The sequence below is a fragment of the Kogia breviceps genome, chromosome 14 (genome assembly GCF_026419965.1).
Source record: "Kogia breviceps isolate mKogBre1 chromosome 14, mKogBre1 haplotype 1, whole genome shotgun sequence".
NCBI classification, from domain to species: Eukaryota; Metazoa; Chordata; class Mammalia; order Artiodactyla; family Physeteridae; genus Kogia; species Kogia breviceps.
This window is the reverse complement of record NC_081323.1, coordinates 51,168,592-51,195,433: the sequence shown is the minus strand read 5'-3', so window position 1 is coordinate 51,195,433 and position 26,842 is coordinate 51,168,592. Positions and strand designations below refer to the sequence as shown.

The window sequence follows — 26,842 nt, the reverse complement described above, 5'->3', positions numbered from 1 at the left end:
ACTATGTCCCATTTGTTTATTTTTGTTTTTATTTCCATTTCTCTAGGAGGTGGGTCCAAAAGGATCTTGCTGTGATTTATGTCATAGAGTGTTCTGCCTATGTTTTCCTCTAAGAGTTTTATAGTGTCTGGCCTTACATTTAGGTCTTTAATCCATTTTGAGTTTATTTTTGTGTATGATGTTAGAGAGTGTTCTAATTTCATTCTTTTACATGTAGCTGTCTAGTTTTCCCAGCACCACTTATTGAAGAGGCTGTCTTTTCTCCATTGTATATTCTTGCCTCCTTTATCAAAGATAAGGTGACCATATGTGCATGGGTTTATATCTGGGCTTTCTATGCTGTTCCATTGATCTATATTTCTTTTTCTGTGCCAGTACCATATTGTCTTGATTACTGTAGCTTTGTAGTATAGTCTGAAGCCAGGGAGTCTAATTCCTGCAGCTCTGTTTTTCTTTCCCAAGATTGCTTTGGCTATTCAGGGTCTTTTGTGTCTCCATACAAATTGTGAAATTTTTGTTCTAGTTCTGTGAAAAATGCCATTGGTAGTTTGATAGGGATTGCACTGAATCTGTAGATTGCTTTGGGTAGTATAGTCATTTTCACAATATTGATTCTTCCAATCCAAGAACATGGTATATTTCTCCATCTGTTGGTATCATCTTTAATTTCTTTCATCAGTGTCTTATAGTTTTCTGCATACAGGTCTTTTGTCTCCTTAGGTAAGTTTATTCCTAGGTATGTTATTCTTTTTGTTGCAGTGGTAAATGGGAGTCTTTCCTCAATTTCTCTTTCATATTTTTCATCATTAGTGTATAGGAATGCAAGAGATTTCTGTGCATTAATTTTGTATCCTGCTACTTTACCAAATTCATTGATTAGCTCTAATAGATTTCTGGTAGCATCTTTAGGATTCTTTATGTATAGTATCATGTCATCTGCAAACAGTGACAGCTTTACTTTTCTTTTTTGATTTGGACTCCTTTTATTTCATTTTCATCTCTGATTGGTGTGGCTAAAACTTCCAAAACTATGTTTAATACTAGTGGTGAGAGTGGGCAACCTTGTCCTGTTCCTGATCTTAGTGCAAATGGTTCCAGTTTTTCACCATTGAGAACAATGTTGGCTGTGGGTTTGTCATATATGGCCTTTATTATGTTGAGGTAAGTTCCCTCTATGCCTACTTTCTGGAGAGTTTTTATCATACCTGGTTGTTGGATTTTTGTCAAAAGCTTTGTCTGCATCTATTGAGATTATCGTATGGTTTTTATCCTTCAATTTGTTAATGTGGTGTATCATATTGATTGATTTGCATATATTGAAGAATCCTTGCATTCTTGGGATAAACCGCACTTGATCATGGTGTATGATCCTTTTAGTATGCTGCTGGAATCTGTTTGCTAGTATTTTGTTGAGGATTTTTGCATTTATATTCATCAGTGATAATGGCTTGTTGTTTTCTTTTTTTATGACATCTCTGTCTGGTTTTGGTATCAGGGTGATGGTGGTCTCGTAGAATGAGTTTGGGAGTGTTCCTCCCTCTGCTGTATTTTGGAAGAGTTTTAGAAGGCTAGGTGTTAGCTCTTCTGTAAATGTTTGATAGAATTCGTCTGTGAATCCATCTGGTCCTGGGCTTTTGTTTGTTGGAAGATTTTTAATCACAGTTTCAATTTCAGTGCTTATGATTTGTCTGTTTATATTTTCTATTTCTTCCTGGTTCAGTCCCAGAAGGTTGTGCCTTTCTAAGAATTTGTCCATACTAGCACTTGACATGAGGTGGAGAAGAAGGAGGATGAAATTAGGAGTCAAAGGTTTAGATATGAGTCTGGCTTCTGCTAAGACACACAATCTATCTGGGCCTCCCATTCTCTTCCCTATAACATGGCAGTTGTACTAAAATCTGCTCCTAGGAGCCAGGTAAGGATCAGGGGAGATGGTGAACATAAAAGCAAATGTTGTGATAATTGTACAAATATGTAACAATGTTAATAATATTTGCTGCTATTTTTTTTTCTTTTTTTATTCTTCTTTTTTTTCCTACAAACCCTTGTGTCGAGGGCTGACTTTCAATAGATCGCAGCGATGGAGCTGCTCTGCTACGTACGAAACCCCGACCCAGAAGCAGGTCATCTATGAATGGTTTAGCACCAGGTTCCCCACGAACGTGTGGTGCGTGACGGGCGAGGGGGCGGCCGCCTTTCCGGCCGCACTCCGTGTCCCAGGACGAAGGGCTCTCCGCACCGGACCCCTGTCCCGACGCGCGCCCCAGGGGACGCGTGCGGCGGCCCGCCAGCGGGGACAGCGGGAGACCGGCTATTTGCTGCTATTGAAAAGATTGAAAAACATTTCCCTAATCTTTTTTTTTTTTTTTTTTTTTCCAGCACATGGGCCTCTCACTGTTGTGGCCTCTCCCGTTGCGGAGCTCAGGCTCCGGACGCGTAGGCTCAGTGGCCATGGCTCACGGGCCTAGCCGCTCCGCGGCATGTGGGATCTTCCCGGACCAGGGCACGAACCCGTGTCCCCTGCATCGGCAGGCAGACTCTCAACCACTGCGCCACCAGGGAAGCCCTCCCTAATCTTGCATACCCGACTCTTGAGGCCTTTCTAAGATGGGTTTCTTAACTGAAAAAAAAGGAAGTGACCAAAATGGCAGCAGAAAGAGCAGAGTGTGGCAAGCAGGGAAGCCCACATTCTAGTTCCAGGTGTTGCGGCCTCATTGCTCTCTTTGGTGGAAGGAAGAAGTTGGACAAATGACCTTCAATGCTCTTCCAGTTCTGAGCCCAGGCCAGTTTATTCTGTGACCTTAGGCAAATCATTTCTCCAAAGGCCTCAGTTCTCCCATATGTAAAAGGCAGGGTTGGTCTGAATGACCTCTCTGGGCCACTTCCTTTCTGAGGATTTACGCAACCCCCCCGGGGACCTGCTCTCTGTCCTTGTTTCCTGCTGAGCAACCCCGGGGACCTACCCTCTGTCCTTCTTGTTTCTTGGTGGGCAAGCCCGGGGACCTGCCCTCTGTGCTCTTGTTTCCTGGCATGCTCTTGGTGCCTGTGCTCTTGTGCACATCGCCAGCCTTCTGGTGGTGGCTTCCTCTCTTCCTTGTTTAATTTTCCAGCCACGCACTCACAGATGGCTGTGTGACAGCTTGACAGAGTGAACCAACCCTTCCGTCAAGAGGTGTCACGGATGTGCTGAGAGGGGCTGCCTTCTGATGTCCCTTCCTCACGCCCCAGGATCAGGTCCTCATCCTGTTTCAGGGCAGAGCTGGCCTCCCCCACCCTCTCCCACTGTCCTCGCGCTGGTGCTTCCCATAAACTCACGTGCAGTCTTTTCCCGAGAAGGCTGCCTGCTCTCCTCTGCCTGGAAGGGCTCTCTCTGGTCTTTTTCTGCCTCCGCCTCAATAAGTAACTCTTTTTTATCTCTGCGGTCGGTGGCCATCACTTGTTCTGCAGGTCTTTCCAGCTCTTACGAGTTTCTGCTTTTAAAAAAAGTTCAGCTTCACCCTAAGCTGCCCCCTGTCTTCCTGAGGGCTGGGAGTCTCCAGTACTGACCAGTTCCCACCCCTCAGACAGACATTGCATGAAATGAGCACTAACATGAACTCTGAGGGACTTTTACAAATCTACTCTCCCTCCAAGGTTTTGCTTTATTTATTTGTTTGGGTGGGAGTGGAAAATTTGGACATAAACACATTAAAGTCAAGGCTTTTCCTTCCTTCTGTTCAGCCTGAGTTAATATCATTGTCACCAGTATCAGTAACAACAAGCTCCTGAAGGCAAGACCCAGAGACACCCTGGTGTCACTGAACTGGAGGATTCATCAGAGACAGGGCAACATAGATAGGCCTCTGCTGTCCAGCAGACCTGGAATCAGATCCTGCTTTGCTACTTGTTAGCTGTGTACCCTTGTCAAGTTCCTTAGCTTCTCTAAGCCTCTGGTTTCTTATTTATAAAATGGAATTGTAATATCTCCCTGGGAGGATTGTTGCGAGTTTTAAAAGTCAACTGATGTGAAACTCTTGGCACAAGGCCTGGTGTCAGGAAACGGAGGCCAGCCATATGCAGACGCACACACTCCCCTCCTGAAGAAACGTCACTAACAGAGTCAGATCGTGTATCGTTCGGTGCCTGATGCGTGACACTGGACAAGTTCCAGAGGCTCACACGGAGAGAAGTCAATGCACCTTGTCCTTTACAAAGAGCTTTTATGTGTATCATCACACGATTCCTCAGAACGCTCTGGAGGGTTAGCGGTGCTGGCATCATCACGCATTTTTCAGAGGAGAAACCTTAGGCTCAGAGAGGTTAAGTGATCTGGCCAAGGTCCGTGTGATTATAAAGATATGTGCTCATGAAATGTGTCTGAGGCTTAAACCTAGGTTTGCTTGTTTCATCACAAACCCTCTTTCCACAACATACTGGAATGACCAGGAGGAGAGGAGACACTTGCTTTGGGCCTTGGAAGTGATGAGATCTTGATACAGAAGGAATAGGGAAGGTGTTCCAGGCAGAGGCATTTTATAAACAGGTATAGATAGAGGCAGGGACAATCATGTGGGGTTCCAGGAAAAATGATTAGACATGCTTTGCTGAACAGGAGAGTTCATGTAAGAGTGGTAGAATAAAACAGAATTAATTTGGACATTTGCTGGCGTGAACACCAGATTAAGGAACTTGAGCTGTGATGGGCCATGGGGAGCCATCGGGAGCCATCGAAGCTTTCAGAAGAGGGGAGTACATGAACTCATCAAGATGAGAGGCCTCCAAATCATGACTCACCAGGAATGGTTGGAGAAACGGATGTTTAACCTGTTTGCCAGACTTGGGGGAGAACACGATGGTTGTTGGGTGAAGAGGGGGATGGGGGACTCATGTGGGATCAGTGAGGGGTGGGGGAGAAGCAGCGAGGATCAATGGGCAGAAGCTCTAAGGGGACAGATTCTCAGTTCAAAGGAGGAAGAACTTTCTGGTCCTTTCAATGTACTTTAAACCCCAGTTACTGAGAGCCCACCGTACGCCCTGGGTGCAGCGATGCACTGGGGATGGCGCAGTGATGCATCTGGAAAAAAAGCTCCTACCTTCACAAAACTCCTATGAAATGGGGGAAGATATACCTTAAACAGAATCATCCCAGAAACGGATGTTACAGCCAGAGCTGTCTGGCTCGTGTATGGGCTGCTTTGAGACTGTGAGTTCCCCGTCACCAGAGTTTTTAAGAGGAACTGTGTCAGGAAAGGGGATTTTTACACTGGGAAAAAGGCTGAGTAGATGACTTCTCATAAGGTTTTATACCTTTACACCTGTAGTGAAATCTTCAGCAACTCTAAATCCCTTAATTAGAGGGAGAAAAAAAATTCAAATGATCAATTAGCGTCTCCTTTTTTTTCAAAGCCCATATTTGCATGTTGCATCCTAACTGGAATCTGAGGTGCAGAAAGGGTGGCCAAGCAGGAATTTCATCCTACGCGTAGCTGGGTGACTCCACCTGTGAATTGAAAATCATTAGTTGGAATTGTGACACAGCATGCAGATTACAGCATTACCCCCGCCTGCAGGCTAGGGCTGTGGCTGCATCTGTGGCCATGGTACAATCCTCCAGCAGCTAACGTGAAGTCAGCTCAGGACAAGGAGGCAAGGCCCCACTGCTGGGCAGTTAGCAGGCTGCAGGGAGCCGGGCCAGAGCAGCAGGCAGGGCGGAGGGACGCCGGCACCACCCTTCTATAGGGGAGTGTCATATCTACGATTTCAGGGTTCTTAGCCTCACAATAGCGCTAGGAGGTGTGTGCTGATGAGGAAACTGAGGCTCCGAAAAGGAAAAGGAAAAGGATTCTGCCAAAGTCACACAGTGGGCAAGCCCCAGAGCCCGGTGTTTAGTTGGGTTCCTCTGAATCCAACTTGGGCATCTTTCTACCACACCACCCCGGGGTCAAGACTGATCAGCTACAGATCTTTCCAAGGGGAAACCAAGGGGTCGGTGGACAGGCACCACTGTCCACACTGTGGGTCCCAATGCAAAATCTATGACACTCGGTACTGCGAGGTGCTTTACGGGCAATGAGAATACCAATAGCATCAATGCTAACGTGTTATGCTGAGCGGTGCCACACGTGATGCCGAGCGCTTATATTCATGCTCTCCTTCGATCCTCATGGGGCTTGTATCTCAGCTTTACTGATGAGGGAATGGAGGCTCCAAGAGTTGAGATGATGGCAAGCCAGAGTTTGGACCCAGGTCTGTGTGACTTCAGGATTCTTCAAGGGCAGCACCGCCTCCCTGTCCCCTTGTCAGGTTTCCCTGCCAGGTCAATGAAAGGGATGCTTAGGGTCCAATTCTTGGCTGCCAGGCCAACAACCACAGTAATAATAATAAGCAGCCCCTCCCCCCATTTCTTTATCCCTCGCTTGAGGGCATGCGCAGCCCTTCACATCCGCTCATCCCGTTGGAATCACACAGCTCTCGGGGTTTCTGGCAGGACTGACTCAGCATAGTGAGGGCCTTGCCCAGAGTCACAGCCAGTGCCACGGCAGGGGCCAGGACACATGCCACATACCCAGCTGCTGATGGGGCTAGCTCTCCCTGCCATTACCTCTCTACACTCCGCTCTCTTCCGAGTCATCTGCCGGAGCCAACAGTGGCCACAGTCCACGGGACCGTGGGTGCAGAGCCGCCAGAGGCCTGGGAAAGGCTGAGGTCCCACGTCACTTAGGCAGCCAACCTCCAGGTTAAGCAGACGGGCTCTGGAGTCGCTCACATATGGGTGTGAATCTCCTGGTCACACAGACTTGTGTTAACCCATTTCTCGCTCCCGTAAGAAAGCAAAAGTAATGGTACCTATTCCATAAGACTGATTTGAAGACAAGAAAAGGTAATACATGTGAAGTGTTCAGACAGTGCCTGCCCAGGGTAGGCTCTACATTGATGGTAATTATTTCCATCTTTACACTGATTGATTGATCCACTTATTCAAAAATATTTGTGCTCCTGCTGTGTGACAAGCCTATGCTCTGTTGAGAAGATGTGGATAACACACAGCCTGGACCTTCAGAGAGTGAGTGATGGGGACAGACCTAACCAGATTGCCCCAGTGCAGGGAGGTGCATTTGGTAAGAGAGGCCCTAAAATGTACCAAGTGCCGTGGGAGCCCAGAGGACAGAGAGACAATGCGGATGCCTCTTTTCCCATCCACCTGTCTATTCAGTCTCACTTTTCTCAAGATCCAGCATTCCCACCTTCTCCCTAATGACCTAACCATGTTATAATGCTTCCCTCCCACTCCAAGTCTGGGGGAAGCCTTGAGAAGTCGCCACTCTGTCATGAACGCTTGGAGCATTATCATTTTTTAAAAGTCCCTTGTCTGTCACAGGACACCTTGGAACTTGTAAATAGCCACAATAGGATCTTTTGAAAAATATATCCCCTTAAAACAACAAACAAGCAAATAAAATATGTAGAATGAGAGTCTCCCTCTCCTTTATTTAACCAGTGTAGAAGCTAGGCTCAGAGATAGTCCGTGACTTACCCTCCAGTGTTACAGAGAGCACATGGCAGAGCCAGAATGAAAGCATGTCACAGCTACAGGTTCAGGTGCTGTCCCCACTGCCTCATTAAAAGGAACAATCCCCCCCCTCCCCTCCCCACATCTGGAATCAAACTGACATTTGATTCCAGGTGACAACTGGATTTAATCCATTACGGTTTACATTCATGCACTTTCCACTCACATCACCTATTTGATTATTCCCCCACTTATCGAGTTGAGAAGGGTGGGCATGCCACCACCCTAGTCAGATGAGGCTTTCAAGGTTTAGTGATAGCCCAGGACACAGCCAGCATCTGAACTGAGTGCTTCTAACCCCAAATCAAATGCACTTTCTGGCACACTGCAACCTGAACGGTGAACCGTGATGAGCATCTCACGCCACTCATGCAAGTGGAGACCATCAGCGTGTGCAGCTGGTGAGAAAGGACTAGGCAGTTTTCTGCTCTGGGTTCTGGGGAGACATTTCTTTGACCTTCCCAGGGGACTTCTCAGCATCAGCTCTGAACAAGCTACTTCAAGGAAAGCATGACATCATTTCCTAAAGCCTATAATCCAGGAAGTTGTTCATCTTGAAAAAAAAAACATCATACGATCAAACTCTGCATTTTTTTTTCTTATCTCCCCTCTTCTCCCCAAGCTGGTCTTGCATAAGCAGCATGACCTTCCATTGGGTGACAAGTATGTGGTTAGTGAAACGTTTACAGGTACTACAGGAAGGGCCTGGTGCCTCACCCACCTCATTAGAATTCTCACTGGGGTGTGTAGGAGAGGCTTCTATAAATGGTAAGGTGATCCTAGCAGCCAGTATCCCCACACCATCTGTGCCATTCTCAGACGAGCCCAGAGAGGAGGCAGAAGAAGGTGAAACATGTCTGGTGAGTACATGGAATCTTCTCTGCCAGTCCCCGCTGGACGCCATGCTTCTGGGCCGACGGAGGGGCAAGAGTGTCCAGCTCGGGACAGCTGGCTTGGGAACTCTGAAGGCTAGACCTTGGTATTTTAGGGTTCTCTTTCTCAGTGGCTGCCTAGTCCCTCTAGCATGGTCCCGGGGATAGAGCATGTTTGGGATGGAGTCCTGAATAATGGGCAGGGTCTTCAACGCAGCTGGAGGTCACAGCCCCTTAGACGGACAGACAAGCTTTGCCTTTTCAAGCCAGCTGGTACCTGCTTTCTGTGTTTCTCAGTGCAGTTTTACCAGCTGTCAGTCACTCTGGTAAAGAAAAGTGCATCTCAGGGCTACAAGGGAGGGAGGGAGTGACAGCATGTAAGTTGATTTAAAAGAAACCATCGGCAGCGCCGGAATGCTCCTAAGTAAACTACACATCCAGAAGCACCAGCAAGCTCTTTGAAAGTGACTTGGTGAGGTGAAACCAGCAGGAGCATAGGAGCAGGTGTGCCGAGGACAGTTCCTACCAGCGGCACCTGGGAAGGGGGTGAAAAATCACTGCTGGGGAGCTCAGGTCCTCTGGCTCTGCAGTCACTTTGAGGACTGGGCTCTGCTTTGACGGCGCCCCTGCTAGGCAGCAGGCTAATCATTGGCTGTCATGAGTGCTCTGCCTAGCGGTTTGGCAGCTACACCAAATCCAAACAAGGCAAGAGTCAAACGGGTAAAATACTGTGAATGGTGGTTAGGGATGCAGGAAGGTTTGCCCAAGAAATCGCTGAGCACGATGCAGAAGGGCAATGCTGGTTACTTCAGAAGTCCCAAAGACCAGGACAGGGTGGCAGCAAAAAGGACCATTCCCTTATCCCCAGCTTCCTCCCGTGAACACGCAGCAGTGCTGGGTGGTTAAGAAGGGGAGGTTTGGATCCTGTGGACTTTAGCAAGAGGGGATGCCAGCTGTCAGCCAGGCCATCTCCCTCCCTCTGGAGGAGATGGTGGCCCAGGAAGGTACAGACACTTACCGGGGTCCCACAGAAAGTTGATAGCAGGGCCCAGACTCGGTTCTAGCAGTACCCTTTCCACTGTGTCCTACTATCAGATCCGAGCTTATCTGTGAGTGTGGGTGACATTTTGTGAGTGCGGGTGACATTTGCGACACAGGAAAGCAGTACTGAACCTGGTTCCTCATTTGAGCCTGAGACTCAGCAGCAGCAGAGCCTCAGGCTCCCGATTCAAGACAAAGGGCTTGAAATGGATAGACTTCCAGGCTCCTTCCAGTACTCACAGCTCTCTCGCCATGAAAGGGCACCCGGGGACAGAGAGTGATGGGCCCCGGGAGAGGCTCACCCTCCGGAGGCATGTGCAGCCACAGTAGCCTGCCCACCGGGAGACCTGCATGACATCCTGAGGGGCCCAGTGTGCCCGTGCCTGTGACTCATGGAGTTGAGCTCTTAAGGCTCAACTTCTGGATCCACCAGATGTTCTAAGGTCACAGTGGAATGTGGACGATGGTCAGTTCAGAGAAAATCAAATTTTTAAAAAGAGAGACAGGGAAACACCTTCACTCCTTTGCAGCTCTCACACCTGAGTTCCTGGCCCGTCCCAGTCACTCAGCCAACCAGGTTTCAGAAAATGGTTCCTGAACGAACGGGTTCACTTACTGGACACCCAGGGAAAAAGCCACGAGGTGCGGTGGAGCACAGAGATCATGAGGTGCGGTCTCTGCCCTCGTGGGGCTCGAAGTGGATTGTCATTAGGCTGTGTTACAAATCCAAGCAAGAGCCAGGGGGCCAAGAGGAGGAGGGGATTAATCTTGGCCATGGTTTGGGGTAGGAAGGACCCTAGGAGCCCAGGTGACACTTGGTATGGCCGATAAGTTGGACTCAGTCAGAAGTAGTTTTGTGGGGGCTTCCCTGGTGGCACAGTGCTTAAGAATCTGTCTGCCAATGCAAGGGACACAGGTTCAAGCCCTGGTCTGGGAAGATTCCCACATGCCGTGGAGCAACTAAGCCTGTGTGCCACAACTACTGAGCCTGTGCTCTAGAGCCCACGAGCTACAACTACTGGGCCCACATGCCACAACTACTGAAGCCTGTGCACTTAGAGCCCGTGCTCCACAACAAGAGAAGCCACCACAATGAGAAGTCCATGCACCTCAACAAAGAGTAGGCCCTGCTTGCCGCAACTAGAGAAAGCCCGCGCACAGCAACGAAGACCCAACGCAGCCAAAAAAATAAATTAATTAATTTTTTTAAAAAAGGAGTTTTCTGGGGTGAGGAGTGTTCTGGGTGGAGGTAACAGGAAAAGAAATGTGGGTGGTTGGGTGTGCGTGACCCAGGGGACTATCAGGGTCGCAGTGTGCTGGTCTGAGAGGGCTGCATCTCGCTCCCAAGTTAAGGTTCGTGTTGGAATCCAAGGTGTGCGGTTATTCCGCCTCCCGGGGTGGGGGGTGATGTGGTGGAGGAAGGCCTAGCAGCCTTCTGCACAGAGTGGTCGGGCACCATCTGCCTACCGCGCACCGAGGCCAGAGCCCCACGCCAGACAGGAATGCAGGCTGTGGACACAGACGCTGGGCCCAGTGTGGAGGGGAATCATTGCTCCCCATCCTCGAAGCCACTCGGAGGCCCTGGGTCAGAGGCAGAGTCCCCAGGGTTCAAACTTGAATGCAGACCTCTGCCTGCAGGAGGCCAGAACCTCTGTGTTGGGGACTGATGCCCTGTCCCGCTGGGATGGTGAGCTTTCCCGCCAGCCGCTTTGCTGGGCAGAGCTCTGGCTTCAGGACTTACCCTCTCTGGCCTCAAGCCCCAGTCTGCAGACGACCCGTGCTGTGGGTCTGCACAGAAACCCTTTCCTGGGAGCTGGGATGCCAGCGGCTCTTTCCCCATTTCCAAGCCTCAGCGCTCGTATCCACGCTGCTCTGTTCACCTCAGATAACTTCTTGGCTCAGCCTCCACCCTGCTGGACTGCGCTCCACAGATGGAGAAATGGGGTTCCTTCCCCAGGGCCCACATGTTGGCCTGGGGTGTGAGCTGAAGTGAGGAAATACTTTCCCCTATTGCTGAAGTAAGGAACGGGGCCTCAGGTCTCTGGTAGGGGCTGAGGGGGATTCCGAAGGAGTCTGCACTCCTCTCTCTCAGCCTGTTTTCCTCCTTTGTAAACAGGAGGTGGTGACTGCCCCCAACCCCACCCCCACCCCCACCTCACTCCCAGAGCAGCTGTGTGGCTCAGGGGAGAGAATTCACGGAAAGGAGCTTTGATTAGTGTAAACTTTATGTAGGTCTAAGGCAGTGATTCTCAGTCCCGGCTCTGGCTCCGAATTAGAGTCACCAGGAGAGTTTAAGGGAAAAAAAACCAACGCTGTCGCTAACGCAGAGATCCTGATTTCATGGGTCAGTGGTGGGGCTTAGGCTAGTATGAATTCTCCAAGGGATGCTCCTACTCCGTGAGGGTCTAAGAGATCCTAAACTTTCTCTGGAAGTGAAGGGAGCCCAGAATCCTTCCTTCCTCTCCTCTCATGCTGACCATGTAATGTCGAGGCAGGGAGGAGGCTGTGGGTGGCCCTTTCTCTCTGGCAGCTTCCTGGAACCGTGCCCAGGTCATGCCACCACCACGACCTCAGCTGGCTGCAGGGTGGCAGCGTGGAAATTGCGTGTGGTCAGGCCGCACCGGCTCCCACTCTGGGCTCGGGCCAGGCTCTGCCTGAGCAAGTGATATTTGGCAAGTGACATCACCTGAATGGACTTTCAAATCCCTCATCTGTGAAATGAGAATGACAACATAGAAGGGTTTGTAACTATGAAAGGACACATGCTCACACATGCTTAGCAGTGTCTGCACATCTGAGGCCCTCGATGGCAGCCCATGAGAAAGCTCAAACCCTCCTCTATCCTGTGTTGCTGGTGCCATTATGTGTGGGATCCTAAGGCATTTGGATCCCCCTGCCAGAGACCCAGGTCCTAGTGACGGGCACACGTGGGATCCCAACAAAAACCCTACAAGGAAGGATGTTTGATTTCACTGTCCCCTTCTAAAGAGATGCTGAGACCTTGCTCAAGGCTTCTCGGACCATCGCTTCAGGGCTCATTCATCCCAGGATCCTCACCGGCCCCTCACTCAGCCACCCAGGGAACCTCCATTTCCCCACGACCTGGGTGCCAAGAAATTGTACCACCCATGCTGCACAGTGATTGAAAATGTCAGAATGTGGGGGAAAGATGAAGGGAAGCAGCACAGGCTAGAGAGAGAAAAAGAAGAGAGTGGTGACGGCTGGAGCGAGTGGGGGCCCTGCCAGGAGCTGGAAACACCCCGGTGCCTGGAGCTGAGGGGGGCGTTGGGAATGACTCACAGCCCACCAGTGACCAAGATCTAAGACCTGGTTTCTGAGCCAAGCTCTGCCTCTAAACTACCCGGTGACCTCAGCAGATGGCTTCCCCTTCCAATGCCTCAGCTTTCTTTCCTGTCATATGGGAATATTGGATCACATCAATGTGTTTCAAGCTGCCAGTTGTCACCCATTAGCAAGTTGTGAAATCAGTTTAGCGGATTGTGATCAGCAAATTTTAAAAAAAAAGCAGAAAATATCAGTGCATTGTACATAGCAAGGGTTAGTATTGTTTTGTGAAACTTTACGTCAATTATAGACCCATGTGTGTAAACAATGTACAAAATGTATTTCTGTATTAATGAAGTCTCTAACAAAAAGCTTGAAGACACTTGGCTAGATGATTTTTAATATGTCTCTCAGCCCTAATTAACTCTAGAAATCTGTAAGATTAAAAAAAAAATCTTAGTCTAGAGAAGAGACCTAGGGAATAATAGGGTCTGGGCAGGCAGGGAAGATGCAGCCCCTGGAGTATCATTATGTGATGGGTACCTGCCAGCAGCTCTCTGTGGTCCTCCGGGGAAAAGCAGGTGAAAATCCCAGTCCCACACCTACAACCAAGTCATCCTCCCCACCTGCTGCAGGTGACTCGATTACAGAGCCCAGCTGATAAGGATGGAGACAGTTGCCTGGTGAGCCTGCTTTCACAATCTGGAATCTCTTCTGTGCTTCTCATGTTACCCCTGCCAAAGGTGGACCACAGAACAAGGGGAGGTTACATTATCAGGTATATGTAATTAGGTTTAGCTGTGAATGACAGTGAACCCCAAATAACAATGGCTTAGAGAAATGAACAAGACAGAAGTCTACTTCTTCCTTACACAATAGGTCTGGATGTAGGCCCTTCTGGCGGAGAGGACAGCTGCACAATCCCCAGGGGCCTGGGCTCTGTGCAGGTCCCCACTCTGATGTCCTGAGGGCATGCATGGTCTAGAGTTGAGTCTACATCACACCCACACCCGGGGCAACATGTGGAAGAAGATGGAAGTAAGCAGGCTAAGGGCATTTGCCATCTGTTTTGAAAAAGAGGTTTCCTCAGAAGGATTGAAAACAGGTATTCAAACAAATGCTTGCAAATGAATGTTCATAGCAGCACTATTTACAAGAGCCCAAAGGTAGAAACAACCCAAATGTCCCTCAACTGATGAATGGATGAACAAAATACAGTATATAAACATAGTGGAATATTATTCAGCCACAAAGAAGGAATGAGCTACTGATAAATGCCACCACATGGATGAACCTTGAAAACATTATGCTAAGTGAAAAAACAGGCTCAAAGACTACATACATGTGTGACTCGACTGATATGAAATGACCAAAATAGGCAAATCCAGGGGAACAGAAAGTAGATTAATGGTTGCCAGGGGCTGTAGTTAGGGGGGGATGGGGAGTGACTGCAGATGAGTGGGGGATATATTTGGGGTTGATGAAAAAGTTCTGAAACTAGATAGTGGTGATGGTTGCACAACATCGTGAATGTACTAAATGCCACCGAATAGTATGCTTTAAACGGTTAAAACGGTGAATTTCACCTCAATTTTTTAAAAAAGAGGTTTCCTAGAAGTTAATACACATCACTATACCTACAAGTCATTGCCCAGAACTCATTCACATGACCCCCAGCTGCAGGGGAGCCTGGCCATTAACATGGGGGCTTTTATTACCAAGAAAGAAGAAGCAAGTGAACACTGGGATAGACGTTTGTCAGTTGCTACCACATTAGTGGTGCTGGCGGCACTGATATTCTCAAGATAAAGAAATTGGGGAAATTGCCCCCGGCCTGATGGTAGAGTTAAGCAGTGACTCAAGGAGGCGGTGTGGGATTGTGAGACGGGCCCTGGATGAGAGTTCAGAAACATCCCACTGTGCGCAAACCACCTCCTGGGCCTCCACGTCCTCACAGCCAGAATAAGGGTGTGGGGAGATGCTCCGTCTCCAAGGCTTCTCCCTCTGATTTTTGAGAGTCTGTGTTGATGAGTCAACTGTAAGGGCGAAGCCACTCTCCTTTCATCCCTGCCCTTCATCCAGGCAGGTGTAAAAAACAGCTCTGAGGCTCATAAACATCCATGAAGTTGTAAACTCAAGAAGAAACTTGGATGGCTGTGCACCTCCCCTACCCCCTGCCCTATCCTTTCTAGAACACTCTGGCTGTGATTAGTGCTGCACCAAGGGGTGGTGGGTGGGAGAACAAAGGCCCTGGAAAATCCACAGACAGGATCATCAGATCCTTGATTTAGGGCTGACAGAAAGGATCCTAGGGCTCACAAGTGGGGCAGTGACTGAGGGAGGCAGGAGCCACCTGGGGGCTTTGTGAACATGCACTCAACATGCCGTCCCCCTCGGGATTCAGGGATGCTCCTCTTCTACTCACCTCCCGTGTAGAATGCCCTTTTGGAACACATTTCCACTTCCAGGTGCTCACTGTCTCCTCCGTGTCAGGATGCAAATGCCAGAAGGGACGGCAATGCACAGTGAGGGCTCCTCACTACCTGGGTGCCTTCTCAACCGGAAGTCCTGCCAGAGTCCCCTTCCCTGGTGGAGAACAGGGGACCATGGCAACAGGGAGGTTCAGTAAGACCTGGGTTCAGAATCCTGGCTCTGCCAATAATTAGGTATATGACCTCAAATAAGGTATCAGTTTCTTCCTTTTTTTTTTTTTTTTTTTGGTTGAAGTATACTTGATCTACGATGTTGTGTTAGTTTCAGGTATACAGCAAATTGATTCGGTTATACATATATATATATTCTTTTCCATTATAGGTTACTACAAGATATTGAATATAGTTCCTGTGCTATACAGTAGGACCTTGTTGTTTATCTATTTTATATATAGTAGTGTGTATCTGCTAATCCCTCCCTCAGTTTCCAGTTTCTGTAAGATTTCATCGATGACAGGTGTAAGGTGTTTTGTGGGGGGGGGGGGTTAGCAATACAAAAGGTAAATATTTATTCAGAACAAAACTTTAAACAATCGATTTTACATTCGAAGCCACCAGGAAATAGCAAAACATAAAGGAAAGACAAAAGCTAAAAGAAAAGCAGTGTACTGTCTTTTCTACTTTAACCTGATAACACTTAGTAGACCCAATGCCCTCTAGCTTGGCCTATTTCACAAGTACATTTTAGAGTTAACAGCTCCCTTGGAATTCCATTTTTCTCCTGAGAGCCCAGAGGTTGCAGATGAGCTCCAGTCAGCTGCTTCTCTGGGGACGCTAGCTATTGAGGCTAAGATGCAAATGTAAACCTTTCTTTACTCAGGAGCACGTCTATTTCTCACTGATGGCAATGAACAGGGAAGGGGAAGGCCACAAAGGAGCAGGGCCACTTTAATCCAAATATGGTACCCCAGGGGGCAAGGAGTACACCCTGATTATGTTCCTTTGTCCCTTCCGTATCTCCCAAGTATTCTGAAGCTCCTGCCAAATCTTCTGCTTCCTTCCCCAGATGATTTCTTAGCATTCCCCTGGGCTCATTATTCTGGAAAGAGCAGACTTTCTGGGCCCTCAAGTGTTGAGGAAAATGTTGTGAGGTGTGAGAGGTAGTGGAATGAGCACCGGGCTTGGGGTCAGGGAACTCTACTCTAGGCTAGCTCGGGCATCAGACAGCTATGTGATTTTGACCCAGTCATTTAACCTCTCTGGTCCTGTTTCATCTGTTGGAAAACCAGTGGATTGGTCTAGACCCATTTTTAGGTCTTTTCCAGCAGGAAAATTCGAGATTCCATGATTCTGTGAAGAATGGCTTCTGAGCCACTGAAAGCGCTGTCACAAAGTCCATACATTTTAATGCCACAAGAGAGGCCCTTGGCCACCATTCAGAGCTTATTGACTCAGGTTACATACACTTCTGATAACACTGGTTTCACAAATTCTCAGACCACAGAGTTTAGAAGCAGCAAATTAAAAGGGAACAGGATGAGCTGCAAAAGATAGACACCCTGACAGACGCCAGGGTCAACAATGTTCTCAATTCAACAAACATTCATCTCTTTCAAAAACGATTTTAAAAATGGTTTAACTACAAATAGAACTACCATACGACCCTGCAATCCCACTACTGGGCATATGTCCTGAGAAAACCATAATTCAAAAAGAGTCATGTACCAAAATGTTCATTGCAGCTCTATTTACAATAGCCAGGACATGGAAGCAACCTAAGTGTCCATCAACAGATGAACGGATAAAGAAGATGTGGCACATATATACAATGGAATATTACTCAGCCATAAAAAGAAATGAAACTGAGTTATTTGTAATGAGGTGGATAGACCTGGAGTCTGTCATACAGAGTGAAGTAAGTCAGAAGGAGAAAAACAAATACCGTATGCTAACACATATATATGGAATCTAAAAAAAAAAATGTCATGAAGATATTAGTGATAGGAAGGGAATAAAACACAGACCTACTAGAGCATGGACTTGAGGATATGGGGAGGGGGAAGGGTAAGACGTGACGAAGTGAGAGAGTGGCAGGGACATACATACACTACCAAATGTAAATTAGATAGCTAGTGGGAAGCTGCCGCATAGCACAGGGAGTTCACCTCTGTGCTTTGTGACCACCTAGAGGGGTGGGATAGGGATGGTGGGAGGGAGGGTGTTGCAAGAGGGAAGAGATATGGGAACATATGTATATGTATAACTGATTCACTTTGTTGTAAAGGAGAAACTAACACACTATTGTAAAACAGTTATACTCCAATAAAGATGTTTAAAAAAATGGTTTTAAAAAAAAGTTTTGGCACTTAAGAGGGGTAAGCTGGCTCTGTGTTCACCCTGGCAGGCAGGCGGGTGTTCAGTGCCCGGCCACGCCGGTTAGCTGAGCTGCCACGGAATTGTGAACTGCTTTGGGACACTGGGCAAAGGCATGTCCTCGCTTGCCACAGAGGTTACACACGATGCCCTTCCGGCAGTAAGGGCTCAGGTGCCCCTCCTCCCCACACCTGAAGGGGTGCTCTGTGTACTATTAAGAGCAGTTGACACATAGGAGACTGATGACAAATGTGTCATGCTCTTCCTCACCCTCCAGTTCAGAGAAGCCTTGCATGTCCCACGAGCACCGCACGAAGGAGCAAGACTCCTTCATGCCGGGGCTCATGCTGGGAGAGGCAGAGATGACCATCTCAGTCACCCCGGGACTTCACCTAGTGCGTGCAAAGTGCCCTTTGTCTCCTTTCAGTGTCTCTGCAGCCAAGGCACCCTGGAGCTCAGTCTTCTTCATCATTTTCCCTGCAGACAAGCCACTGCGTTCTGGAATGAAAGGGAGACATCACTACTATTTTTTTGATAGTTAGAATTGTTTTATTTTTCAGGACTTAAGCAAACCTTTATGTAAACTGGCTGTGTGTACTTTTGCATATTGATTCATCTTTTTTTCATACAAATCCTTTTTTAAGTTGAAGTGTCGTTGATTTACAATATTATATTAGCTTCATGTATATAACATAGTGATTCAATATTTTTATAGATTATATTCCATTTAAAGTTACTGTAAAATATTGGCTATATTTCCTGTGCTATACAGTCTATCCTTGTAATGTATTTATTTTACACATAGTACTTTGTACCTCTTAATCCCCTAACTCTTTCTTGTCCCCCCACCTCCAACTGGTAACTATAGTTTGTTCCCTCTGTCTGTAAATCTGTTTCTTTTTTGTTATATTCATTCGTTTCATTTTTTATTTTAGATTCCACATATTAGTGATAATATACAGTATTTGTCTTCTTCTACCTGATTTCACTAAACATAATACCCTTCAGGTCCATCCATGTTGTTGCAAATGGCAAAATTTCATTCTTTTTTATGGCTGAGTAGTATTCTATTGTATATACGTACCACATCTTCTTTATTTATTCATCTGTTGATGAACATTTAGGTTGCTTCCATATTTTTTTATTGTAAATAATGCTGCTGTGAATATTGGGGTTCATATTTCTTTTTGAGTTCGTATCTTTGTATTCTTTAAATATACACCCAAGAGTGGAATTGCTGGATCATATGGTAACCCTATTTTTGGTTTTTGAGGAACCTCCATACTGTTCTCCATAGGGGCTGCACCAATTTACATTCCAAACCAACAGTATAGGAGGGTTCCCTTTCCTCCACATCCTTGCCAACTCTTGTTATTTGTGGAGACCCCTCCGTTATTGGCACAAGTATAGCAAACAGTGCATAACCCTTGGCACAGCAAAGGCCTGTCAGAGGGAAGGCAGAAGCTGGCTATAGATGGGAATCCCTGCCACCCCTCTTTCCTCACCCCTGTGCTTGACTGAGGGCTGTCTGGGGACATAATTGCTGCTCTCAAAGAGTCCATGGTCAAGAATAATAAGCTTCTCCTGGGGAGAAGGCACATATCCTTTAGGGTTTGGGAGCAGGGAAGAATCTCCGGGGAGGCTTGTGTGACCTCAGACCACACATTTCTAAGAGCTCTTCTTTTTTCTAAAACGAGACAGTGAGTAAAGCTCTACCGAATCCCATGCACAGAAGGCAGTGAGCACAGTTCGTAAGAGGCAGGGCTTTAAAAGCTGGGGATGGGGTTCGCTTGTGGCGCAGTGGTTGAGAGTCCGCCTGCCGATGCAGGGAACACGGGTTCATGCCCCGGTCCGGGAAGATCCCACATGCCGTGGAGCGGCTGGGCCCGTGAGCCATGGCTGCTGGGCCAGCGCGTCCGGAGCCTGTGCTCCGCAACGGGAGAGGCCACAGCAGTGAGAGGCCCGCGTACCACACACACACAAAAAAAAGGTGGGGACGTTGCCCTAAAGAGTCTTAGCTTTTAGCAAACCAGCTCTCTGCAAGTCATGTAGAGCTTGATGTTTGCCAGAGGGTGCCTGAGAACTGAGCTGTCGCCGTTCAATGTCTACATACAGGAGCATTCATCTTCTGTCCCACCTCCCCTCCCTTTGCCTTGTCCTTCATTCAATAGATATTTTTGATTGCATGAATGTTTTAGTTTCCCTGAGTTAAAAAACCTACTTAATTTATTCTTTCAATAACCATTTGTTCAGTGAATGAATGGACAAGTGGACATTTGAATGAATGAATCTTTAGTACTCCAAGTGGAGGTGAGATCACCTCCTGAGCCCTGCTTCAGCAGCAGCCTTTGGCTCATCACCTCCAGAGTCTGCGTCCCACTCAAGAGAGTGTCTCTTATGAGCCTCTGCCTGTCTCCAGAGTTGTTTGGATGGGAGCCCCCAGCCTTAGGCCCGCCCTGGAGCCACACCCTCCCTGCCTCCCCTTTCTCCTCTGTGCAAAGCCTCTGCTCTAGCCAAATGAGACACCTGCTCTCCTGGGCCTTGGGTCTCTCTGCCTGTTGGAATGCACATGACAATATTCTCTCTTCTTTCAAGGCCCAGCATTTTCAATGAATTTTTTCTGATCCCTATAACTGAAAGTGATTCTTACCTACATCTCCTAGACACCTTTTTTGGGGCAGATTGGATTTACCTCATTCCACCATTCATTCTGATGTTGTCTTATGCACTCCTGAAGCTCTATGAGGATTCAAACTACTTTTCATACATTTTCACACCCCCAACATTGTGCCTTACATAGTGTCCTATAAATAATATGTGTTCTCTATATGTTTACTGAACGAATACCCCATATACACCTTTCCTTATAGACTAAATTTAGAGCTCTTGTCATGATAGTCATTGCATGACATTAGTTTTATGTTTGTTCGTTCATGTATTCCCTCAGTAATACAGTCAAGCAATGTGCTAGGCATCAGAATATAAAGTTCAAGAAGGCATATTCTGATGAACACAGACAGACACCTATAAAAAAGAGTTGTGCCTGGTGCTGGGTTGGGCTACCCCACTCCCATCATAGCCATGGCTACATCATAAAGACAGAGACCACTTTCATTTGCAGAAGAATGAGTGGTGAACATCTCAAATGTAACTCAAAGGAATTAAATATCTCAAAAGGTTTAAATTGGCTAAATTCCTCATATCTCCTGGAATCTTTCTTCTCTGAAACCCTTCTCAGCTTAGCTCCCTCACCTCCACAATCACCTGAGAAGTTTGGGGTTGGATTTTGAGGTGTTAGTCCTCAGGGTCTTATCCAGAGATCTCATGGCCTTAGACCACTCTTGCCAGTGAGCATTTGAAAGACCTTCCAGGCCAGTGATTGCCCAATCTTCAGCCTCAAAATGCTTGTCAGGGTTACACAATCCTCCGCAGCATCGGATGCTCAGGCCAACACCGAGGTGTTGCACATATAAAGTACAGATGACACAGCTAAACATTTGCTGGGTGTTGGAGTGACAGAAGACACCTGGTATCTGGGAAGACACAAAGGGAAAAGCAAGGAAGCCAAACCAGCGTGGTGGATTCGAGAGAAGTAGCTTCCTCCCAGTTCTACCTGAGCCCCCATCCACAAAGGAAGGAGGATAAAGTGGACAGAATTGGTTACTTAGTTCTGTGGGCTGGTTGGGTGAAGCTACTTCTTTGAGGGCTGAGTGACAGTTGGCCAGGTGGAGGAGGAAGTGGGACTAGTGTGTGCAGAGCTTCAGCAGCCTGAAAAGGCAGATGGGAATAGGTTGTAAAGGGCTTTTTGCTATGCTTGCATTTCAACGTGATTCTTCCTAGAAGATTCTTCCCCAGCGAGCCCTGTCCAAAAGCAGTCTCGTTGGTAACTTACACCCTTTCTCCCACACCACCATCCCTTGCCTCTGAGGATCTCAAGTCTTCTTTTCTGTCTCATGGCTTTAGAACTCCAGAGTGTCGACTGGCAGACAGCCTACAATGGACAGGAACATCACACAGACAAGTTCTCCAGCCAGGAGCTTATCGTGCGGAGAGGCCAACTCTTCTCCATGTCATTGACCTTATACCGAAGTCTCGGCTATAAAGGACATGTGACATTCACAGCTTCCACAGGTACCTGCTCCCTGCTCCCCCAGCCAACACATCTGAGTAGACCTTGGGGCTGTGCATCCAAGGGATGGTGGTGGTGGTGGCCCCAGGCTTTAGCCCAGCTCTACCATTGATTTGGTGTGACCTTGAGCAAGTTTCTGCCTGTCTCTGAGTCTGAGGGTCACAGTCTTCACATCAAGAGGGATTTGGCCCACGTGGCCTCTCCAGCTGCTTCCAGCACCATAACACAATGCTTCATTGTATGATGTCTCCCAAAGGGCCCCAGCAGTTATATGGGAATCTGGTTTCTCCCCACAGTCTGGCCAACATTACTTGGTTTCCATTGTCCTATGCCTTCTTTTACAGGGCCTTACCCCTCAGAGTCGACCAAGACAAAGGCTGTGTTTCCACTCTCCAGCAGAATAAGTGGCACTGGCTGGGGTGCACAACTTCTGTACAGCAGGGGCAATGTTCTGAACATCTCCATCCTCAGTCCTGCCAATGCACCCATAGGAAGGTACACGCTGAGCGTTCAAATCTCCTTTGAGGACAATGACTCCACTCTGAAACTTGGAACATTCATACTGCTCTTTAACCCCTGGTTGCGAGGTAGGCACCTAGCCACCCACACTCCCAGCCATCAGCTAAGCGATGCCCATGGAAAGGAGATGGGGGGGAATGATTTTCATGGGCTCAGGTTTGATTAGGGAAAGTTTGTGGAATATGGAAACAGCACAGAAGCTAGAAGACAGAAGCCAGGGGTTTGAGTCCAGCTCTGCCACTTAACCAGCTTTGTGTGTCTGGCAGTCGCTCTACCCTTCTAAGCATCAAATTCCTCACCATTAAATGGACATCCTGCTATTTCTGGAGCTTTTGCAGGGATCTCATGAGCTTTTGAAAACTGTATAGTATGGTGTCATGACCACAGCACAATTCTGCAGTGTGGAGATAGCTTGTGCCTGAAAAAGCAAGCGTTTCATTCCCAGGGGTCTCATTTTCAGATTCTCAGGTCATCCCAGTTTCTTTTTCAAGCTCATAGTTCCCATAATAGGAGGTGGAAGCATTATAGCCCAAGGCTTCACTCCTCAGAGGAGGTTGGGTCAAGGGTTGCAGGTGGGGCTTGCTCCAGCCCCCAGGAGGATACTCAGGACTGAGAGAATGACTGGTCTCTATAGTCCTCTCTATAACCCTTAATATCTGCTTTTTGTGTCAAACAGCCGATAGTGTCTATATGAGAAACCAAGATGAGAGAGAGGAGTATGTTCAGGAAGATTCTGGCGTCATCTTCATGGGAAGAGCAAGTTACATTAGAATGATTGGCTGGAACTATGGACAGGTAAAAAGATCATAAAGCCTGGTGGTAATGTCCCTATTATACCCAAGAAGCTCAGCCGCTGGCCCCACAGATAGGCGGAAGTTCCCAAATCTGTCCATTCGCCTGCCTTCTGTTCATTCATCCATTCAGAAGGCATTTACTGATGACCTACTATGTGCCAGGCCCCAAGCTGCACACTATGGATACAGGAGATGGATAAGACAGATTTCCTGTCTTTGAGGAGGTCACAATCTAGTGGGCAAAACAGACACATAACTAAATTGATGCAATGAAGTGTTATTGGTACCATGATGCACAAATGAGGATAAGGCCCAGTAGAGACACTTGGGACAATAATGTAGTTTCTGTTATTCATTCTAGGTAAGAATGTGATGGAGCTTCCTTGGTGTGTGCATTCGACCTTTCAAAGGTCCTTCATTAGTATGACATCTGAGTCCACAGAGTTCCCAGGTTTGCTCAGCCTAAAAAACATCCAGGGATTCCCTCCACCTTTTCTTTTTTCCAGTGGACAAATGAAGACATTACAATGAAGTGCCTTGCGTGGGGTACCTTGCCTGTCCAGCAGAGGGTGGACAGATGCATTCTCTGCCATGTCCAGACCCCATTCTGTAGTCAACCAGAGCACATCTGCCATATATTTTATATGTTGCATTTTATATGTTGGGTTCTGTGTTAAATTTCATTCAAAAAGAAAGTGGGGTGGGGTGGGTAAGGGCATAAGGTGCACCCGGGGGTGGAAGGGAAGATAGTTTTGAAGGGCGAGATCTGGGTGAGCCTCTCTTAGAAAAGAACTTTTGATCAGAAACCTGAAGGAGACAAGGGAGCAGATAGATCTCTTGGGGAAGGGCACCGGAGGTAGAAGGAACTGCACACGCAAAGACCCTAAGGCAAGAAAGAGCTTGGCCTTCTCCATCTGAGAAGCAATGACAAAATTAAGTCTTATTCTGTGAAAATGGCTTCAAGTTCCAATTTAATGAGACATTTTATCTTTCTAATCAGTTCCCCCAGTCTGAGTAATATGCTCAAGATCAATGTCAGATCTAGATGGAAACTTTGAGATGATCTCAGTCTGATACCCTGTTATAAAGATGGACAAATTGAGGCCCAGACAGGCCAAGTGATTGCTCTCAAGTTCATAACAGTGAGGGAGTGCCATTAACTTTAGGGGCTTCAGTGCAAGGCCTTGTGTATCTCAAGAGCTCTGGATGAGCTTGCAGAGTTAAAGCCCAAGTTGGGTGGTTGTTCCTCAGATTCTCTTAGCTCTGGAGGCTGCGGAGCAGAAGGATCTGGGCAGAGTCCATGGTTCTTAGCAGTGTAGCCCCCGTGCCTTGAATAAGCTGATACTACTTGTCATTTCTTTTATCATAACATATGGTCCCATTTTGAACAGTTCGAAGAAGGCATTCTGAACATTTGCCTCGCTCTGCTGGATAATAGTCTGAATTTTCGCCGTGACCCTGCTACTGACGTGGCCCGCAGAGACGACCCCCGGTACATTGGCCGGGTGCTGAGTGCAATGGTGAGTGATGAGAAAACCATAATAACTAGTTATTCCTGTATATCAAACCCAGCTATGGGTTAGGCACAACCACTTATAGCATTGATTGACATCTCACCAAATATAGTTGGGGCTGTTACCATCCCCATTTCGCACACGTGGAGCCTCTACATTAAAGAACATTCTTGAGACACACAGTGGGTGAGTGGCAAAGGCAGAACTGGACCCAGGCTGCCTGGCTCCAAAGCCCTTTCCACTGTATTGTGAGGCCTTCCTCCAATGACAAAGGATTTGATCTTTGGGTGTCTGCCAGGACCAGAAGGAGGCAAAGCTGAGAATTTGCTCCATCCCTGGGGCTCCTGGGAAAGGCGGTATCTCCTGAGTGAGCCTGAAGCGTTAACCTCCTTGCTCTGACTCATCCCATCCGCAGCACAGAGGGCTCCAGCGCCAAAGGGGAGGGCAGAGGTCAACACAGTCATTGTCTAGATGGGGAAACTGATGCCAGGGGCCTGAAGTGACTCACTCACAGCCTCAGCCTGTGAGTCTGGCCAGAACAAGACCTCCAACTGCCCGCCCAGGTCCTCCTTCACTTGCCCAGTCCCTCCACGCGAGAAGCCTGTCCCCACTTCCCTAGACACATGCGCACGCGCACTCAGAGGCACACATAAGCTGGATGCTGGAGGAATGCACTGCTCTGTAGTCAGTGTGCAGAGAGCACCTCCATCAGAAAGTATCCAAACAAGGGATAGCCTGCTCAAAAGTTACAAAGTAAAAAGCTAAAAGTCAGAGAGTTCTTAAACTTTAACCCTCTGAAACTAAATGATTACTCAGAATTGTCTTTAACTTTTTTTTTTTTTTTTTTTGATTAATGGACTAGGCATTTCAAGTCTCTTTTGAGTTGGGAGAATATCCAAGCTAACAAGCTAGTGACATGGTTAGAAATTTGAATGACCTTCTGACTGCATTATAGATATCGGGGGGTCATCAGACAGCACTTTTTTTTTTTTTTTTTTTTTTTTTTTTGCGGTACGCGGGCCTCTCACTGTTGTGGCCTCTCCCGTTGCGGAGCACAGGCTCCAGATGAGCAAGCTCAGCGGCCATGGCTCACTGACTCAGCTGCTCCGCGGCATGTGGGATCTTCCCGGACCGGGGCACGAACCCGTGTCCCCTGCATTGGCAGGCGGACTCTCAACCACTGCGCCACCAGGGAAGCCCCAGACAGCACTTCTTAACCCAAACTTCGCAGGACAGCTGTGGGGAGGCCCAGGCAATGTGGAGGCACTGAGGAAATGGTGGGAGCCAAGACAGCCGGGAAGAGTGCAGAGAGGGAGTGGGGCCGGGGCCTGGGCCAAACCTCGAAAGCCAAGTGGCCCGGGAGGGGTTGGATTAAAGCCAACGCCAAGGTCGAGGGAAGCTGGATTCAGGCACTTTAGGAAGCTGAGCCTCCTCAGCTCAGGAGAGGGGAGGGGAGGCATCTGGCTCCAGTAGCTGCTGACTCACCCCTGCCCTCCAGACAAACCACTTGATCTCAGAGCTGGGTGCCTCAGCGGTACCTCCCCACTCTCTCTCCAGCCCTCCTGGTTGGGCTGGGCCATGAACTAATTATGGTCTGTGTGGGGCTTTGAAACCTTGGCTTTCAGTCAGAGGTGACCCTGCTGATTACCACTTTGGAGGCTGGTGCACCTGTGACTCAGGAGATGGGGATGGGCTGAGCAATCTTCCATCTTGAAGGAGCCCCATCTGGCCCCATCCTGCTATTCCAGCCCAGACCGTCCTGGAGGGGGTGTGGAGCTCACCCACCACACGGAGGGGCCGTGGAGGGCTGGGTCAGCCTGTCCTGGGCAAGGATCCTTCCATTTCCAGACTGTTCGTCCTCATAGACCTTGCCCTTGTGGCCCCCACAGAGAGAGGGAGCCGTTCTCACTGTAAGGTTGGGATAAATGCTAGTCAAAGTATCATAAACTCTGAAAACTTGGCTGCTTCAAGACAGCTGAGGAAGTACTTGTTTCTAACATTCCCTGTGTTGGAAGGTGAAGAATGAAGGCCCAGAGAGGTGAATCGACTCGCCCGCAAGCATTCACCCAGCTGACAAGCATCCAGGCTGGGCTTGCAAATTGGGTTTCTTCTTCTTTTTTTTAAAATTTTTTATGGATGTAGGGTTGCTTTACAATGTTATGTTAGTTTCTGCTGTACAGCAAAGTGAATCAGTTATACGTATACATATATCCTCTCTTTTTTAGATTTCCTTCCCATTTAGGTCACCACAGAGCATTGAGTAGAGCTCTCTGTGCTATACAGTAGGTTCTCATTAGTTATCTATTTTATTTTACTTTATTTAAAAAAAATTTT

General features: G+C 47.8%; 1 protein-coding gene across 1 annotated transcript in view; it reads left to right on the top strand.

Moving 5' to 3' along the window:
- Positions 1-8,377: 8,377 nt before the first annotated feature.
- Positions 8,378-26,842, top strand: part of LOC131741419 (protein-glutamine gamma-glutamyltransferase E) — a 38,999-nt gene continuing 20,534 nt past the window's right edge. The window contains exons 1-5 of the mRNA XM_059038342.2: positions 8,378-8,409; positions 21,516-21,683; positions 22,026-22,268; positions 22,877-22,995; positions 24,386-24,514. Of these exons, the coding sequence (XP_058894325.1) occupies positions 8,403-8,409; positions 21,516-21,683; positions 22,026-22,268; positions 22,877-22,995; positions 24,386-24,514 (666 nt within the window). The 5' untranslated portion in view covers positions 8,378-8,402. The remainder of the gene's footprint in view (positions 8,410-21,515; positions 21,684-22,025; positions 22,269-22,876; positions 22,996-24,385; positions 24,515-26,842) is intronic.